Below are 18,970 nucleotides of genomic sequence, written 5' to 3'. Positions count from 1 at the left end.
TTAAGAGTTTGCACTGTCAGCACGTGTATAAATACATCATCAATGATTACTTATATCTTACTTTTTACTTCTCCCAATAAGTAGGATTACTTAGTATTTACAAGACTGGGTTAGATTAACTGTATAACAATTTCATCACCATTAACACACACCATAAAAGCACGTCATCAGTTCATCCATCCACTTTGAATAAGTCAGAACAATTACAGACCTTAGTACATACAGGGCTGCGGGGAGCAGGCTATGAAAAGACTTATGGTAGAATTTCAGTGGGGAGAATTTTGTATGGTGTCAATTTAAAGGTGATTGGGTCTCAATGTGTCCTATCACAATGTAATGTCACAATCAACAATTCCCCATGACGGCCCAATCTCAGAATAAGCAGGACAAAAACTGTGCATCTCAGTTATATGGGCTATATACATTGGCAAACACACTTACTTCATCTGCCAAATCCCCAAATTAACACCTTTTTGGTGAGAAAGCTCAATTTGGAACACATCAAACCAACACCACAGCTGGCATTCAAGGGTAAAATTAATTACTTCAGATACATGTGCTTCCTCTCAAAGTGGCAGACTTATTTGCATTGAGAAACATTCAGCAGAAGTAATCGATGCACACACAAAATACGGCCACCCAGTGACCCCAGCCCCGTCTCAAAGTCCCTCCCCATCCCCAAAGCCCTGACGGCTCAGCCATGCATGGAGGAACAAACACAGGTAGCAAGAGCAAATCAGACTGCAACAAAACACAGAAACATGAATGGGAAGCATTACAATGACGGGCTGGAAGCAGGACAATGGGCCCGCCATTAAACAAACGGCAAATCCCAGGATGGGCTGCGGGAGTATGATACAGATTACAGGCACCTAGTCCCTGCCTGGGGAACAGGGGAGAGGGAGAAAAAAGGACACAATATTGCAATCTGACAGCTGACGTCTTCATATAAATGTATGAATTTACATTCCAATTAGAGGAAATTTACATCTTAATCACAGCGAGCAGTGTGTCGGTCCCTCGGTTAGTGTGTTGCTACGGTAATGAGGTGGGATGCTGCTGTGCTCTCTCATCCAGACAGTGATCTGTCAGCAGACGACACCTCCCTGTTATGAGGGAGCTGCGCCCTTAAATGCAACCGCCACCACAATCCAGTAATATTCGCTGAAATCTGTCTTAAATACCAACAAGGTGTGAGCTGCCACCCGAGGATAATGTGCCAAATATGGAGTTTGAAAAACATCAAACATATCTTAAATACAGTGCACTGAACCAGGAGTTTCTTTAACTGTCACTCAAGTGACAAGCTTTCAGTACTCTATGGCATTCCGTTTCTAATTTCCATACTAATAATGGGTATATTATCTTTAATGGTTTGACTTTGTTTTATGGCATTTGAAATGGATGGTGAAGCCGTCTGTGGAATTACTCAAACATATCATGTCATCAGATCACATGCTGCTCTGGCACTAACAAAGACAAAGTGAATGGGTGAGATGGAAGGACTGGGAATCTATCATCAATATCCCTCTGGTCATCATTTACACCAATGTAAATCATAACATCCAAGCTCACCCTCAAGAAAAGCACACGATGAGTCAGTCAGAGTGTGTATGTGTGTGTGTGTGTGCATACTTGTGGGCAGAGAAGAAAGCCAGACAAGTACAGATAGTTGAGAGGAAACAGTAAAAGTCTGCTGAAAGAAGAACATTTGTTCAAGTTTGTAAAGTCTTTTTGAGGACACTTGTTGTGGTTTAGTTCAATTAGCAGACAAGAGCAGTTGGTTTGAGGTTTTGGATGGGGAAACCGCACAGGCGGGGCCTAAGGCCTGGGCAGGCTCCTTTTACAAGCTCACTACAGAGGAAGAAAGAATGCACGACTGATATCAATTTTAATGAGCTCAGAAAAGGGGCTGTTTAATGAAAACTTCAAACTTTGCTGAAAAAAAACTTCCATCCAGTGAAATCATTTACTTGTAGAGCAGCACTGATTGCTGACAATGCAATCAGGAGGAGCAGATTAGCTACCACCACGCAGGAGAGCACATAAATCAGTTTAACACAGGCCTTTGCCATCTTCACGCTTGACTTTAATACAGGGATGTGTGAACAAAAAATTGGAGGTAAATGAGGCATGGCTTCTTTATCACCCAGCTCGTAGCCAATCAGACCTCTCCCGTCAGAGACACTGCTCTAATGGCTGATATCTATGGAAGCAGCCTATTACTGGATACTGTCTGTAATTAAGACAAGTCAGATTACACCAGGCCAATGTCTCCTCTCTGATATGTAGGCTGCTATTAAGGCCAGAAGTGGTAATGCACACTAGAAGTGGTAATGTACACCAGACTGAGAAAAGAAAGAAGGCTCATGTGCGTGTCCAGCGTAGGCGCCGAATGAGTCCCCCCAACATCACATGGGGTGATATGAGGGGCGTGGCTGGGATTCCACTTTAGCCTGGAGGGTGTTTGGAGAAGATGCCGGGAAGCTGCACACACCCCCTTTGGCACTTAGCTTGCATATTCTACTCTTGTGGATTGATTCCCACAGCAGTGCCGCTGTGTCTGTGCACTTCTGTCCGAACATCCGAATGAGATCTGAGTTTGGCTTTAATGTTCACCGTGATTACAACTTCTTAAAACAGGCAGCAGCTTATAAGGTGCCAAGCTGACTTTGTGTCTGGTAGCAAATGAGGTGAAAAGGGTGAATGTGAAGGCAGTTAAGTTGGAATAAGAGGTCTGAATGTAGAGAAAGCAACAGTCTTAAAAAGCTGACTCTGATTAAAAAAAGAGGAGTAGAGGGAAGAAGCCTCTGACTAAAGAAACAGAGTGGGAGGGAGATAGACAGAGGGAGAGCAAGTGAGTTTGGGAAAGCACTTCTTTCTGTACACAGAGTGACCTTGCTAACACTCTGCCTACTCTAATATTCACCACTACACATGCTTTTGTGCGCTATTCCTCGCCCGTCTAAGCACGCAAACCCTCCTCTCAGCACCCACACTCCTCCTGATTATACTATTTTACTAGCCAGTTATCCGAGACTAGCGCAGGCATTAGCACTCCTGCTAAGATTCAAAGACACACACACACATACACACAAACTCTAAGATGTGCAACCTATTGAGGGGTGCAAGAAATTCACTGTACTGATTTAATTATAATTTTGTGCATTACATCTCCTGTCTCCCTGTGAGACTTCTGTTTATGCAGAAAGCTCAAACGAGGACTGCTGAATGTCAGAGTGTTTTCAAGGATGTGAATCAAAGGAGGCTGTTAACTTTCATGTCCTGTGAGATTTATCTGGAGAGGGACGCTCATTGGAATCTTTTCTCTTGTTGAGGTGAGCAAGTTATTTCTGATATGAGTAAATGAAGTCGCTCAGTAAGTGAAAACTTTGGTGTCTGCAACAGGGACATAAAATATTCCCATCACACCTCTGAGTGAACAAACATTATTGAATTTCCTCAAACTTTTTGAACTTTGAAATTACAGAGCTGTAAGTTTGTTTTTGTCACATAAAGTAAAGAAAATGGAACAATGTTTAGGAGACTTAAAACACAACCTATGTTATAAAATTACAAAGGCACATAAAGATACACTGCCAGGATTAAATTCATGCTAAACGCAGGCACAGAAAGACACACGCATGCACGCACACACTCACACGCATTCACAGTGGGTGTTGAAGCAAGCGTACATGACGTCCCCATACAAACAGTCTGTGTAAGTGAGCGTACAACATCAGGCCATCAGATCACTTCCCTCTCCAAACATGAAGCCTTTAATAGATGTGAAACTCCAGGCTCTGGATCTTTTCACACCACTGAGTTACAACTCACACAGAAGAACAGAAGGCAGAGGATGAGAGAGTAAAAATAAATAAATAAATAAATAAAAAAAAATTAAACAATGAGGGACACTCCATGCTGGACAAATATATTTCCGAAGAAGGGATCAAGTAGAAATTTATACTATTCAATTTGATTCATACAAACATTTCAAGACATGACAGGAAATATAGTTGTCTGGAAAAAAAAAAAATTTCATAAGAATCCGCAGACTAACATATGGAGTAACCTTTGTGGCCTTCCGGGACTTGGGGGGTGGTGGTGGGTTTACGTGGGGGGGAGGAGGGGGGGTCTAACGCTCCGAGGACCGTAGGCACGCTAGGGAGAGGTGAGCTGTCACCCCCCATTACGATCACTGCCTGAGCTCAGAAAGGGGGAGGGGGAGAAGGAGTGCAGGCAAAAAAAAAAAAAAAAAGATACTGGTTCCTCGCTAACCGCCATCTAGAGCCATCCCCGGGCCTCAGAACCCTCAGTCTACAACTGCCTCCTGGGAAATACTTGCACGCAAGTCGTCCTCATCCCTAGCTAGCAGTGGGGCATAAAGTGTGTGAGGGGGTAAGAGGATGGGTCTGTGTGTGTGTAGTTGGGCTGTGTAAGCAGAATGTATGGATTTTGTGTAACAAAAGAACAAGTGTGCATGTTTTCTTACTTGCTTCATAGAGAGGGGTGATATACTGACATGCAGTTTGGTTGGGTTAATGAAAGGAAGTTAGACTGGAGACTAGAGAGTGAGCATCTCGCTGCAACTCTTGTAATTATTATAGTTTAAAATGAAGGCAAAGTCAAGAGGTAATTTAGGGGCTCAACGTGATAAGAATCCCAAATGAAACACTTTCATTAATCAATAACTGGTAACATTTGTGTACTTTAAGATAATTGCAGAGTCCTTTTCACATTTATCTAGGATAGTAGTGAAACACCATTAAAATAATACCAGCTAGATACTAGATGCTTTAGTTTATTATGTGATACATAACATGGTGCAATATTATATGCCAGTGAATAAGAAGCTTGCCTCAGATTTGACCTTTTGCTGCCTTTTGTGTGGGTCTGGGTGAGCACTGCTTAGGTGCATTCTGTTCCCCAGATCCCACTCCTAACACCCCTGTCACTCATCATCACTCATCATTGTTGGGGACAAAAGGAAAGTTTGGTTAAGCCACACACCGGAGTATTCTCCCACCCAGTGCCTCCCCCACCTTCACACATTCACATATGTGTGTGAGGTACACACACACACACACACAGACAAATGCACAAAGAAAATTGTTCTAGTTTTGCTGCATAAACACAAGACCACTGACTCACACATGAGCCCTGACTCACTGATGGGGTCACAAACGTTTCGATAAGGCGCCATCACCTTGCCCTCTAACTTGCCTTTTGAAGTGCAGGCTTGGCCTTCCAATGGCCCTGTGACTCATCTCATCTCAGCGTAATTAAAGTCTATTCAGGGCTCTATATGTGTCCTAACTATCCTCCATCATCTGGCCAGGCCTTTCAATAGACACCTGTGAACTCTGAAGGACAGGGACACTTGCCCTCATAAAATTCATGAGCACTGTTACATTCAGTAGCCGGCCAACTGCTCTCAATGGCCAACACTGCTTTAAACAACTCTGTGTTGACTGTTGGGTGAATCCTTTTTAAATACAACCATATTCACAGTAGCAGAGGTTAAGTAGCTCCCGTGATTAGCTGAAACAAATGCCTTTATGGTGTGCTTGGAGATAAAGAGAAAGAAAGAGGATCAAGAGACGCAATTTGTTTTCGTCAAGCAAGGACTCATTGAGGGATTTCTGACAGAGAAAGCATTTAGAAAAAAGCTAAGTGTCCAACTGATCTGGCATCTCTAAGCCTACTTCTTTTGTAATGCGAACAAATGAATGAAGTAAGCACACATATTCTGAAGTGAGGAGTCTAGAAATTATGGACTCACAAGACTCTCTTCTCATGTGGATAGGCTTTTCGAAGACATCAGTCTCACGGTGTACTAAGAACAGGAAAAACAAGCTTTTAAGAAATGTTGACATTTGAGCTGTAGCTGTACCGTCCCTAAATCAAGTACAGAATCTGCTCCTATCTATATATAAAAAAAAGTATCTATCCATTCAACTCCAGTCTTCACCAAATGATGGTAAATTCACAAATTTGTTGTCTGCCAAACCAATGAAGAGGAAAAAGAAGAAACAACCATTTCAGAAAACAAACTTGTACTGAAACCATCTGAAAATTAGTGCGGACAGCACCCCAGTTACCACATTATCTGTGTTTTCAAATGTGTTCACATTACAACAGCGAAAGATACATAAACACTGAGCTGACACAGAGAAATACACACACACACACACACACACACACACACACACACACACACACACACACACACACACACACACACACACACACTCCTCCTCCTGACCCCCCCAGGACACTGCGCGGTGAGAGTGTGGGAAAGTTATTTTTAGGACCCAAGCAGAGAGCCTTCCTGAGTTTGATGCTCCTGCTCCGGATCAACATTCCACCTTTGAACCATTCCGGCCATGGAGCTGTTTGTGCCCATGATGGCAATTTTAACTTTCTGTGTGGACCAACAACTGTGAGGGGACTGCTTCATTTAAAATGGGACAATCGCTGCTTTTTGCCACTATTTAGTCAAGTCTCACTAATAACGGTAACAGGGTTTCAGGACAATTTTTAGAATGGACATTACAAATTATGGACTATGCCTGACTACGAGGAAAAGCAGTAAAGCCTTTGCACAGGATTTACAGTGAACACATTTGCCACTCTTGCCAACAATTTTTAAGACTTGAGCAAAAAGTGCATGGACCTAAGGCAAAATTAGGCAATGTTTTCTAAAAGGAAATAACAATAAAATGATTCAGTAGCCAAAGATACAGTGAAGACCCAGTTTATAAGCACCAGGGGGCTTTTGGTTCCCCAGTCACTACCATTATGCTAATGGACAGCCCTTTCTGAACACACTTACACATACCCTATAGTACCACAAGACCTCATGGATGTAGGGTGGCATGCAAGTTACATCCTCTTTCCCTTCCTCTCTCTAATGGGAGCTGAAGACAACTAGGACTACTTTAATCAGGTCTGAGTCCAATGTGGCCAGTCTAGTCTGATGGGGGCTGAGTGGTGCATGGACCATGTTAAGGGTTCACTGCTCACTGATGAAACTGCTTCACTTCCAGGGCGAGTTCAGGCAGACCACACTCTTACTCAGTCTGGCAGGAGGAGCACATACGCCCTGTTTTGTTTTGTTTTAACACTGTCCATTTGCAAGAAACGTTTCGGCGTTGTGATGATGCGGTACAGAGGGCAGCACATTTGGCAAAGTCCCAGATATTCTCTTACTGAGCTTTGACTTGACTATAGCAAACACAACTGCTACTGCTTTTTCTCCCTAGGCATTCAACAATAAAATAGCTCATTGAAGATTGTTTTAGCTGGTAGCTCCTTATTAATTTCTGAACCTCAATGTTGTTGAAACAAGCACATCCTCTGTGCCCAGGCTACCTTGGCTTCACATCAGTAAATCTATGCCACTGTGGTGGTAGTGGGGCAGATTTGCACTTGTTTGGGTTTCTAAATTTGTAGAATTAGCAAACATCAGTCCATGGACTTATGCAGCAAACTGAATCACTTGAAGATGCCATCGTGCAGATACCCCAAAGAAACACCCCCCTCCCCACACAAAACGTGCACGCTCTCACCCCCCCAACACACCCAAGGTTCAGCATTGAGACCTTACAAGCAGGGCCTTTTCAAACACACATGCACATTTGCAGAATAGATAAAATGTCTGTTAAATAATAAATGCAAATCTGATGTATGTTGTGAATATTGTTCGGCTGAGGGGTACAATCGCGTGCCACTGACTGGCCCTGCACTGAGCTCTCACTCTCTCTCGCTCTCATATATGCACAAACCATAAGCACACCTCATTCCAAAATGCGACAGAGGCTGGTGTGCACCAAGGGAGGAAGTATAAATTATTCAAGCGGAATATTATTCCAAAGGTCCATTCCCATCTGATCGTGATTCCCAAGGCAGATGTAGGAATTACAGGCAGATGTGTGGAGAACCTAAGGTTTTTTTGCATGCTACTAATAGGTTCAGGACATCCAGTAAACCTATTGTTTGTATTAGGTTTATTGCCAATCTGCAAATACTCATTGCGATCCACTACTGGAAGTACATATTGAATGACCCAGTTTAGTTCTTTCTCCATTTGAGTTCTTTTCAGTATTGGCTTTTCTCTGATCTTTAGTACCAAGCATTATTGAGACATGGGGAAGCAGATATACGACCAGGCATGGAATACAAACAAACATATAAACAAATACACAAACAAGCCCTGAGGACTGGGTCTCTGTCTAACTCGTTCTGAATTCTACAATTCTTTCTTTCCCTCCCTTTTTATTTCTCTCTCAATAAGACGGTTTGGTGCCTCTGAGGAAAAGCCCTCATTTTAATTAGACCTGACCTGAGAATCACTTAACTGCTCCTCTCCGCTTATGCCTCCCTCCTCCTCTCCAAGCCTTCGCTCTGTTCCTCACATAGGTCCATTAACACCCTTCCCTCGGCACCCACAGGCTTCAACAGGGGGCAGACACAGGCGTTGTCTTAAAGACGTTTTGAGGACATGCCAAGAAACATTAACCTACTCCACACACCTCCCTCGGACTCTCTCAGTTTGCCTTCCTCTTCTCCTTAAGACTTCTTCTACTCAGCACCATCATCTTCTTCGTACCCCTTTTTCTTCTCCTTCTTTATTTCCTCTCCACTCTGCATAAGAATTTACACATTTGGCTGATGCCAAATTCATGTTATGTGGGATGTTAGGTCATTGGACGCAAGATGTTTGTATGATTGCAGAATTGGTAGTTTGAGGGTTACAAAAATACAAAGCAGAGTTAATCTAGCACTACATGCAATAAATTAGAGGTTGTTTATCTTTAACATATGACTTTGGTTCAGACAGTGAATCCCTGTTTGTTTCAAGGACCGGTATAGTTTCAGTCCATGAGTTTTAAGGCCCTATCACACACTGCACCACAGTTTAAAATAATTTGAAACAGGCATTTTACAATTCATGTTGGCAATATCATTGTAGCAAATATTTTATCTTTCATTGCAGTGATTGAAAGATAAACAGTAGAAAAACGATGTTCACGTTTCAAAGTAATCTACCAGGAGTGTGTGCTTGCATGTAGTTGACAGGCCACCACAGCTTCTTGACAGATGAACTGCACTGTGAACTGCAGTAAGGTGCGTTTCAGCAAAATTTGAGCCAGGTTCAATGGCTTTGCCAGACGATCCAACCTTTTTTTTTTTCTTTTGCCAGTGCCCTCTGTGATAGCACCCCGCTGTGTCAGAGAAGTGGTCCCATTCTGATGAATGAAGGGGGCTTTTTTCATGTAGGGTGAAAGTTGGTTTGAACGCTGCCTCATTGAGATTAACGTCAGATAAACAGAGGCTTGTGAGTCAGACTCGTATGTTGATTTGAGCTGTCAAAAACTGTGAGGTACATTAACTCCTACATTAAATGAATGTGGCCTGGGAACGTGATCACATGCATTTCTCCTCTTTCACGTCTCACTTATACTTTCTCCAATAAGCACTTCAAAATACCACCAAAAAACAATCAAAACAAAAACCATTGTCATAAAATTGAAGGTTCTCAAACACTAGAAAGTTTTCTATAAAGCCAATACATGTGTATAGACTACACCGCCATAGTCTGTCAGTGCAACAGACACCTCCAAATAGTCTCTCTAAGGGAAGACTAATTTGACACAAATCCCCGTCTTATACTGTATTTGACCCAATGACCTGCCTCTAGCACCCCAGTACCCCACAGGCACATTGCCTGTCAGTTTAAAGGGTCAGACGAAGGTAAGGAGAATGTAATTGCGTACCATCTGCATTCTTCAGAACTTCATCCACAAAGCATCTTGCATTGTGAAACTACTGACAGAAGTCTGTGTCGGCCTCATATGAGCGACTGGGAAAATTCTCACACATGTGCGTGTTTGAGAAAGTTTCTGTCACACGTGCCTGCGTGCATTTGCTTGTGCCGTATCATGAATGTCAATATCTGTGTGTGTGTGAGCATGCAGTGTTTGTGTATGTGTCTATAAGTATGTGTTAATCTTTTCTAAACACCTAACCACTCCCCCTACCTGCTCAGACAGGGCCATGGGTTAATTCTGGCCTCAGGCGTCATGGCTAATAACTGCTCATCAACCGCAGTTTGAACTCTCGGAAATGTCAACCGTTGCCGTGGTAACCTTATCACAGAACCAGCAGAACCTCGATGATGGTGCTGAGTTTGCGGTTGGGAATGAATGTATGAAAAAATCCATCAAATTATGCAAAAGATATGTATTACAAATAGGGTTAGGGCTATTTATTACAAGTAAGTAAATACATGACATACAAGAACATGCCTTTGTTGACAGAACCTGCACTCTGCAAGCAGGCAAACAAGTACTTTTCCGCGTTCCTGAAGTGCTAGGTGATAGAAGCGTGAGTCAAACAGCAGTTAAGAAATTAGTTATCAGCATGACTCCGTGTGCAGTTGGGGTGACATGTAGCTGCCTGACCCAGCTGGTGAGGAGCTAGCGCTGTCAATCACCCGTCACTCACCACCGCCATATTAGAAACTAATACAGATAGATGATATACATAGAGCGGCTGAATTTGCTGCTTTTCAAATATGGAAAAGGAGTCAAAAGTTGAAAGAAGGACATAGCGGCAGGAGAAGTGAAGGAGGAAAAAGCTGTATTATGTGGCCTCGGGCAGAGAAGTCCTGTAGCTTGAGTAAATGAGGTGATTAGCAGGGATGGTGTGGGCTGTCACATGTCAGACAGTGGGCTTAGAATCCAATCACCATCTCATGTGTCAATCAGAGGCCCACTGAGGCAGTTGACCAACAGGTCAAACACGGTCTATCATGAGTCACGCACTCAGAGCACAACGGTGGTCCTGTATGTGATCTTATATATTGGTATACCAATGCCTCTGCAACGAGGGATGTGGAGCCAACATGCACCGTCATACCTTCGTGACATCTCCATCTCAGGTGATTTACAAATTAATGACAGCCAATCACAGAGCCAGAGAACACAACATGAGAATGTAGGAACGCATTACAATGACTAAAATGTGTTTTGATTGATTTGATGCATGACTGCTGATATGATACAATGTTCTCTGGGAAATTCCCTGCCACATAATAATGTGTCATGACCAAGGACTGTGATTGACATTTCATATTATTACACTCTTATGTCAACAATCACAGCCATTTTAGAAGTTTGAATCACTCACATTTTCTTTTAATGCTGTGTTCCTAGGGCAATCCAAGTGTATGGTTCCCATTCAACAAAAAAACTCCAATAAAGCTCCTCAAACAAGGAAGACAGACAATGCTTGGTCTTAACAACGTGCTGCTGGGATATATAGACACAGTATCCAGGCCCCATAGAGCTACAGGGATGCTCTAGTCCTCGGCCCCCTGGCCTGCCCAACACAGGGGCCTAATTAAAAGACCATTGAGGATAACCACCTTGACTTTTACGGACCTTATAAATCTATACTGGAGTGGCCTATTTGGGGGGTCAGAGAAAGGAGGGGGAGCGGGCCAATGCAGATAGGAGAATGGGGTTAGAAGGATGGTGCTGGCTGGCAGAAAATGAGAAGGGGCTGACCGTAGGATGTGGGGAGATTTGGCTTGGGGGGTGGGCATTCCTCTCCTCCCCTTCACCTCCTGCCTGAGACAATAGGGCTCACTAAGAGCCAAGGACCAGAGGGTGTGATAAGGTAATGATAATGTAATGAGGACCAATCATGAGCCTGAGCTAAGAGGAGGGCCCCTTAATTTGTCTCTAGAGTGGTAGTTCAGTGACAGATTGATTGCTCTGAGTGAGAGTGATGATGTGACACATGCAAAATGGATGCGTCTCTGACAGGAAGAGAGAGAGGGAAAGAGGCTGAAAATTCATAAATCAAAATGAATGAAGAAATGGAAATGCCTGTATAATATATACAGGCTCAAAATGATCAAGCTAAAAAGATTTTAGGCTGTGAGGCCCAAAAAAAAAAAAACATTTATCCATCCCTTACAGAAGAAGACATTTTTTGTGTGTATTTCTGACGCCTGATTAAACCTTCAGACCTCATTGCAATGTGAGGAATCTGGATATCACACTGCAGTTCAAACTAGCTTATAGGCTACAGTTTAAGGTAAAGCTGCTGATGTTTATTGCTCCTTTTTCTCAACAGGTCACGGCTGTTGTCGACTGGGGAGTGAATAAGCAGCAACCTGCTAGACAAAGTAAACAGCACCCACTGTGCATAGTGTGCTCATTTGAGAGTTGCTGTGGCATAAAATGTTTCTGTTAGTGAAACCCTGTTCGTTGCAGTTGCTTTATTTTTGTCATGGCATGTCCATGCATCAATATCACGACTGCATATCAAAAATGAAAACTACACCTTTAACTTAAACTGCCAACAGTATTTTTTTTTTCATTGCATATTCATGCATATAGATGGAATATTTTTCTCACTCTGTTGCCTTTCAGTGTTACACTGGAGTAAGTGTGGCAGCAACAGTGTATAATCAATAGCTTCACCTTTGATTTTCCCACCCAATAGCAGATAAAAGTAAACACAAGTTGACAGAGCTTGGCTTACGTGAGAGACTTCTCATTATCATCAGCACTTAATTTCAGCACTGCTATGAACACGATGAATGGAACAAATGTAATGGCTTTCTTAATAAATAATTACTTTGCATCTATGTTCAGCTCTTGTTTTAGGTTAATGGTTACACGGCAAGTTACAAAAAATACATTAGTGAGGTGGAATTGGGGCAACAAAACAAAACAAAAAAAAAAAATGACTGGGACACAGCATTAAAAATACAACAAGAGAGGGGTAGAACCAGTGAAAACTATGTTTTGTTTGTGAAGAAACCCTGGGTATGCTAAGTAACCTAGACAACATACCTCAATACTGAACTGTTTTCTCTTGAGCTTAAAGGCCAGGTCCTTGTGGTCAGGGAGTTGACTCGCCAGACAGTTCAGGTGAGGTACCTGGCGTACATGTAGCAGGCCTGTGAAAGACAGACAGAGCAGATTAAAGCTGAAAGTGCTTAACAGTGCATAAAAAGTACAACAAAACTAACAGGGAGATATTCCTGTCCTACCCACAGTGTCCCTGTGTTATGCTACACTGTGACAATAACAAATAACTTTGTGCTGGACAGAGGCGTGCTTTCTTATTTAGGTGTAAAACAAGAAATAGGTTTTATTTCTCTGCCAAATGACACATTATTTTACATGTAACAGGCTATTTCTGTTTAAATGTGGCTACTGCTAAAATAAATTTTAATGATAAAATCTTTGTACGAAGGGAAGCAATTTTCTCTTCTTGATATCTATAAAAACTTGTTTTCCCTTGAAGCAAGTGTGAATGCAGTGTTCAGTAATAAAATTAGGGCACGCATTAACAAACCAGTATTTTACAGACGACACCATCTGCATCATAGTTACATTAAGCAAACTCCACTGGCAGAAACTAGAAACATGGTAAAATGGAGTATTGCTGTTTAGTATCGGACAAACCTACAGCAGAAATGACTTATCAGATATCGTTAAACATTTCTATATCTGCGTTCCTATTCTCTTCTTTTTTCCCTACGGGCTGGAGCATCATGTAAAGGAAATGTGCCAACTATTACTGGGACATGTTGGAGCAATGAGGTACAGGAAAACGAACATACCAGCTAAAGATTGCTAAAACAGCTAAGAGGAAGCTCTGGAGGATTTTTTAACTTTTCGTTCCTCATTTCCATTCACTACAAAGTTACATTTTCATAACACTGGAAAAATACTGTAGAAGTGGAGTGGTATAAATGAGCGTGAGAGAGAAAAGAAGAGATCGAGGGAGTAATGGAGAAAGGGAGACAGACAGAGAAAGTGGGGGATGGTGGGTTCTCTCCTCTGTGCACTTGGGTGATTTCCCCTTGCCTGATTTGCAGTGACAGGCTTCCCAGCATGCTTTGAGCAGCCCTGAACTGCTGCCGCAAACACGCACGCACGCGCATCCGCACGCACTCTCACACTCGTACCAGATGCGTTTGCACTCATGAACACACATCAAAACAGTCACACACATAAATGTATTTCATAACCCAACCAGAATTTCAATGGCTGGTTAAAATAGAGGACAAATAGATTTTTGAACAAGAAAACTCAAATAGCATTAATTGCAAACTCCAAAGAACATTTTTTTTTAAATTCATACGGTTTTAAAAAATTATGCGCTAACACACATATGTTGAATCGGTTTACAAGCCACCTGCTTTTTCAATGCAGAGGAATGCGAGGAGGAATCACTATGGGAAGGGTTATCTAAATAAAACATGCTGTTGGATGAAACCAAAATCTGCCATTGAATGTTTTTACTCGTCATCCCTTCATCTGTCACAACCGGGACTGTCTAACCCACAGAGTTGGGGTGGGTGGGGTGGGGGTGAGAGGAAAAGCGCAAGAGTGAGTGGGAGAGTTCGAGAGACACGGCTAAAAATACCCCACTCGCTTAAACTGACCTTTATGTGTGGAGAGTTTGATAGAGTGATAGAAAAGAAGGAGGCAAGCAGGAGAAAGAGGGAATGATAAAACCGTACAGTAAAAGTGATGGTGAGCACTGGGAGAGTAGAGGCAAACAACGGTGCCCTCCCCTCCTCTTTCTTCGCTCCCTTCCCTCCAATCATCCCTTACCAGTGTCCTCTTCCCCTACTGAAAGCCTTGCCCTCCATTTATTAGCAGAGCATGCTGGCCATGGAGACATTGAGCGAGGGACAGAGAGATAGAGGCAGAGGGGAAGAGAGAGTGATGGTGAGAATATCGATTCCCCAGTGTTGGTCTGCTCTGCTCCAGAGCCTCAGGGGTATGGGACTAGGGATGGAGAGGGGGCGAGGCGAGAGGGAGAGAGAGGAGAGAGGCTCTGCTGGAGGGGGGAGGCAGGGATGGAGGGGGTGAGGGTGCGAGGGAGAGGGGGTACAGCGTGGCAGCTGAATCCCCCCCGGCCTGTCTACTGAGGAGCACGTCTGATTGAGCAGCAGCACACTAACGCGCACTGACAGCCTGGCCTGCAAGGGGGCTGCCCTGCCTCCATCCACAGCCCAGCCCCAGCCTTAATGCACTGCCTGTGTGTATGTTTGCGTATTTGATGGAAAAGAGACAGAAAGATAAGCGAGTGTGTTTGTGTGTGTGTGTTCTTACCATGGTAATCTTTGTAGAGTGGGTTGGTCTCTCTCTCAGAGCCTTTGAATGATTCCAGCGCTATGGCATTGTCACATAGCCTGGTTATGCTGCCCATTAGAGCTCTGTCCTGTAGGATCGAGGGAGAGAGAGGGAGAGAGGGGGAGAGAGAGGGGGAGAGAGGGGGAGAGAGAGAGAGAGAGAGAGAGAGGGAGAGAGAGAGAGAGAGAGAGGGAGAGAGAAACATGAGCAGGTAATTAAAAGCCTCCTGACGGGCCATCAGTGTTGCAATTAAATTAGGTCATCATTTCCCGTGGCCAGGTCATTTCTGCCCATGGCTTCGGTGAGGGTGATGAGGTATAGAGGGGAAAGTGCACTGATAGAGGTTACACAGGTGATGTCAGGGCCGACGGATGGACATACACCTTACACGAGGCATACATCTACAGAGGAGGCACGGGAAAAGTCAATGAGCAACACAGTGAAATTATTTTACTTCATCTAACAACAATTTTTTACGATAAGGCTCACAGTTGGTGCACACTCTCAAGCCCGCACACAGCAGGGGAGGACAGAGAAGTGGGAGAAAGCAACAGAGGCTTGATGATGAGAGCTCCCCCTACTGGTTAGGCCAGTGACTTGACAACAAAGAGGACAAATCAGGGGGCGAATACAGTAGATAGAAAGAATGAAGGAGAAATATACAAAAGGAAGGAGGCAGAGGGTAAAGGGAGTGGAGGGGAAGGAGAGAGAGGGACATTGGGATGGAGGGAGAGAGGGAGTCCTGCATTATTAATCCCTTTGCCTTTTGAATCATTCACATCCTTCTCTCTGTGTTGGCTGCCACCGCCTAATGCAGTTTTCATGCCTTCATGTCTTTTCCCCACTCTTTCTTCCTTTTCATTTTTGTCCTACTTTTAAAGTATGCATATCCCCAGTCAGTACCGCCAGCACTTACCGGGTATCCGAGGTCACTCACATGCAGCAATTAAAGCCAGTGTAAGAGTTTGAATACAACAAATTATTCAAAACATCAATGGCGCAATATGACCAATAGTGTCTGTGTGAGTGAAATAGTCACCGAAAACTTTAACGGTGCTAGCCTGTCTATGCCAGAATAACTGGTCTATGCTTACTTAAATACAAAGATGAGGCTCCTTGGCAAAGAGTCAGAAGTTTCAAAGTCAGAGGAGTCCAAAGTGTCCACACAGAGCTGTTCAGTACTGTGGCAGCAGGGCAGAATGAGGTCAGTAAGACATGCACATGCTCCACAGCTCACCAAGAGGTGATCAGGGAAACGCTTGCTTAACATCTTTTGCAAAATCTTATTTATAACTGATAAGGGGCTCAAACAAGAGTCATTTCAGTTCTGCACTGAAAATCTGTGCTGGCTCAATTAGCTCAGATTCCATCAGTGTAAATCCTGTGAACACCCTGAGCCTCAGCTGACGACCACTGGCTGACATGTCAAAGGGAGGGCCCGGCATTTATCTTACCCTGCAGTATCTCACCCTGCCTAGGTAAGTGGGTAGCTCATGATGTGACAGGGTTTACCAAGTTACTGATTAACCCCATTTTGATCACAGCAGTTTGGTTCAAAGCGTTTTGCTTGGCTAAGTGTTATACATGTATTTGTTTGTTTGTAATGCATGTCACTGTGTACGTATGTGTTCAAAGATGAGATTGCAGATGTAGTATTATATAAGCTAACAATCCACCCAGTACTGCCCAAAATTCAACACATCACTCTGAGGGAGGCAGGTATGACTGTGCTGTTGGTTTAATGTCAAGGGATGGGAGAATCTATGAATGTCCACTTCACTTCCAAGGCTAGAAATAAAAACATGACTTCATTCCATTAAAAAACTAAAAAAGACATGACACTTGTAGCTTCCATGATGACTATCTCAACAACTGTTTAAAATGGGAGAAAAAGAAAATGGGAAACTGATTGCTGAAAACATGCAATAAACACCCATTAATTATTTCATAAATGATAAAAACAGTTCTGAAATAGATGACAATTACATCAAGTGACAGAATATTACATCTTTACATTCTCAATATTCAATAGATGTATATTCAATAAGGAAATTATTAAACAATTAATATTAGTAAACAACAGATCAGTTGAATATTGATGAAGAAACCATCTCTTGTAGCATCACAACAGATGGATGTGGTACTAAACAGCTGTGCTTGACCAGTCCAAACCCTAAATCAAAATATATGCATAGGTCAGGACACCACTTAGTCTGAACAGCAGGTGAGATGTACATGGATGCATTTTATGGAGGACTGTGTATTTTATGTTTGTGTGTTTACTTGTGGGGATGGGTGTGGTAGCAGGAGATAGTATGATGGAGGAGGTCCGGACTAGGACAAGCCTAATTAATGTTTCAGATGGACTGTGGCACTGGGCTGCCATGAGGAGGCTTTCAGTGAGTTGCTCAGCTTCCCAAGCTGCTTAATAATGAATAGAGAGTCCAGCGTGGTCACGGCCAGGTAGCCCACCACTACCAGTCTAGACAGTCTTCTAAGGGCCACACTCTGGTAACTAAGCTAATTATCTAAGCAAAAGCAGTGACAGAAAGATGCTCTACTAGCATGTCAATTCTTAAAATACCAAAGACACTGCTGTCATTCACCAAGTGAGCAGCTTTCACACACTGGCCATCTCAGTTAATCACTCAACCTCTTCTGATGACAACAAGATCAAGCGAGATTTACCGTGTTACTAATCATAAGGCCATTTCATAGAAACCCATCTTAACAGCCTCTCATTACCTCCATGTTGGCTTAGTCACCCAACACCTGATTCAGTCCAAAATTTCCCCCTCTCTTCCCCCCCGCTCATTCACTTCTCTCCACAGGGTGGAGAAGGGGGAGGAGACAGATTAAGGGTTTGGAACCCAGGCCAGAGATGGACAGGGGGACCGCTCCCACCACAGCTGACATCTGCTAGTTAGCCACTTTACCTTTTTTGAGTAGGCCAAGGCCGCTGTGCACTGAGCATATAGGCCTGAAGCCAGAGCTTGTTGTGTCAACACAGCTGTTCTGAAAGCTAAGCATCAACCTATATCTTTGTATAAACGGATCATGGCAAACGCAGCTTCCATGCTCTTGAGAATGAGGACTATGAGGATGTAGGGTGTTGGAAACATGGGCGAGATAAAACATTTTGGTATAAAGTCTCAGATGGCTTTTCTGGTGAGTGTGCCTCTATGGTCGAGGGTTTGGGGGGAGGGCTGTGGTTTGCCATATGCCTCAGCAGATGACTCCACCTTCACACTGAGAGGCCAGACTGGACACAGACGCATGCACGCGCACCCATACCCCCCCCCACCCTTGCAAGAAAGAACATTTGTAAGAGAAAAAAAAATGCATACACAGACACACACTCTCATTGTGTAAAGCTTCAAGCAATTAAAGTCCAAATAAACAAACATAGATTTAAAGGCCTTTGAATGAAGTGCGCACTCAACTGGGTCTGTTGAGGGAGTGATGCATGGAGGAAGAGGCCCCTCACTGGCCTGAGTCATACCAGGGTGACACTGAACCACAGGGTCGAGAGGAGGCTCCACCACAGAACACTTCAAACTTTGTACACCATTCATAAACAAGACAAAAGAAAAGTACATGGCCCAAACATCAACTCACACACAAAAAAATTCCTCAAGTGTCTGTTATTGGTAAATCCAAGTTAATTCAAAGTAAGCACTTCAGTTATCCCCCTGAGGGCAATTGAAGGTGTGTAGGAGACAACAGGGGGAGTGAAGAAAAAGAGGTGAAGAGGAGAAGAAGGCAGAATCCTCTTCAGTTAACCGCTGCATATC

At 43.4% G+C, this 18,970-nt stretch overlaps 1 protein-coding gene across 1 annotated transcript in view; it reads right to left on the bottom strand.

Moving 5' to 3' along the window:
* elp4 (elongator acetyltransferase complex subunit 4) overlaps window positions 1–18,970 on the bottom strand; it is a 49,352-nt gene that overhangs the window by 15,163 nt on the left and 15,219 nt on the right. Inside the window, exons 8-9 of the mRNA XM_041037450.1 lie at window positions 15,156–15,264; window positions 12,876–12,982 (exon numbers count right to left, since the gene is read on the bottom strand). Of these exons, the coding sequence (XP_040893384.1) occupies window positions 12,876–12,982; window positions 15,156–15,264 (216 nt within the window). The remainder of the gene's footprint in view (window positions 1–12,875; window positions 12,983–15,155; window positions 15,265–18,970) is intronic.

The sequence above is a fragment of the Toxotes jaculatrix genome, chromosome 1, assembly GCF_017976425.1.
Source record: "Toxotes jaculatrix isolate fToxJac2 chromosome 1, fToxJac2.pri, whole genome shotgun sequence".
Lineage (NCBI taxonomy): Eukaryota > Metazoa > Chordata > Actinopteri > Toxotidae > Toxotes > Toxotes jaculatrix.
This window is presented reverse-complemented; position numbering and strand designations above follow the sequence as displayed.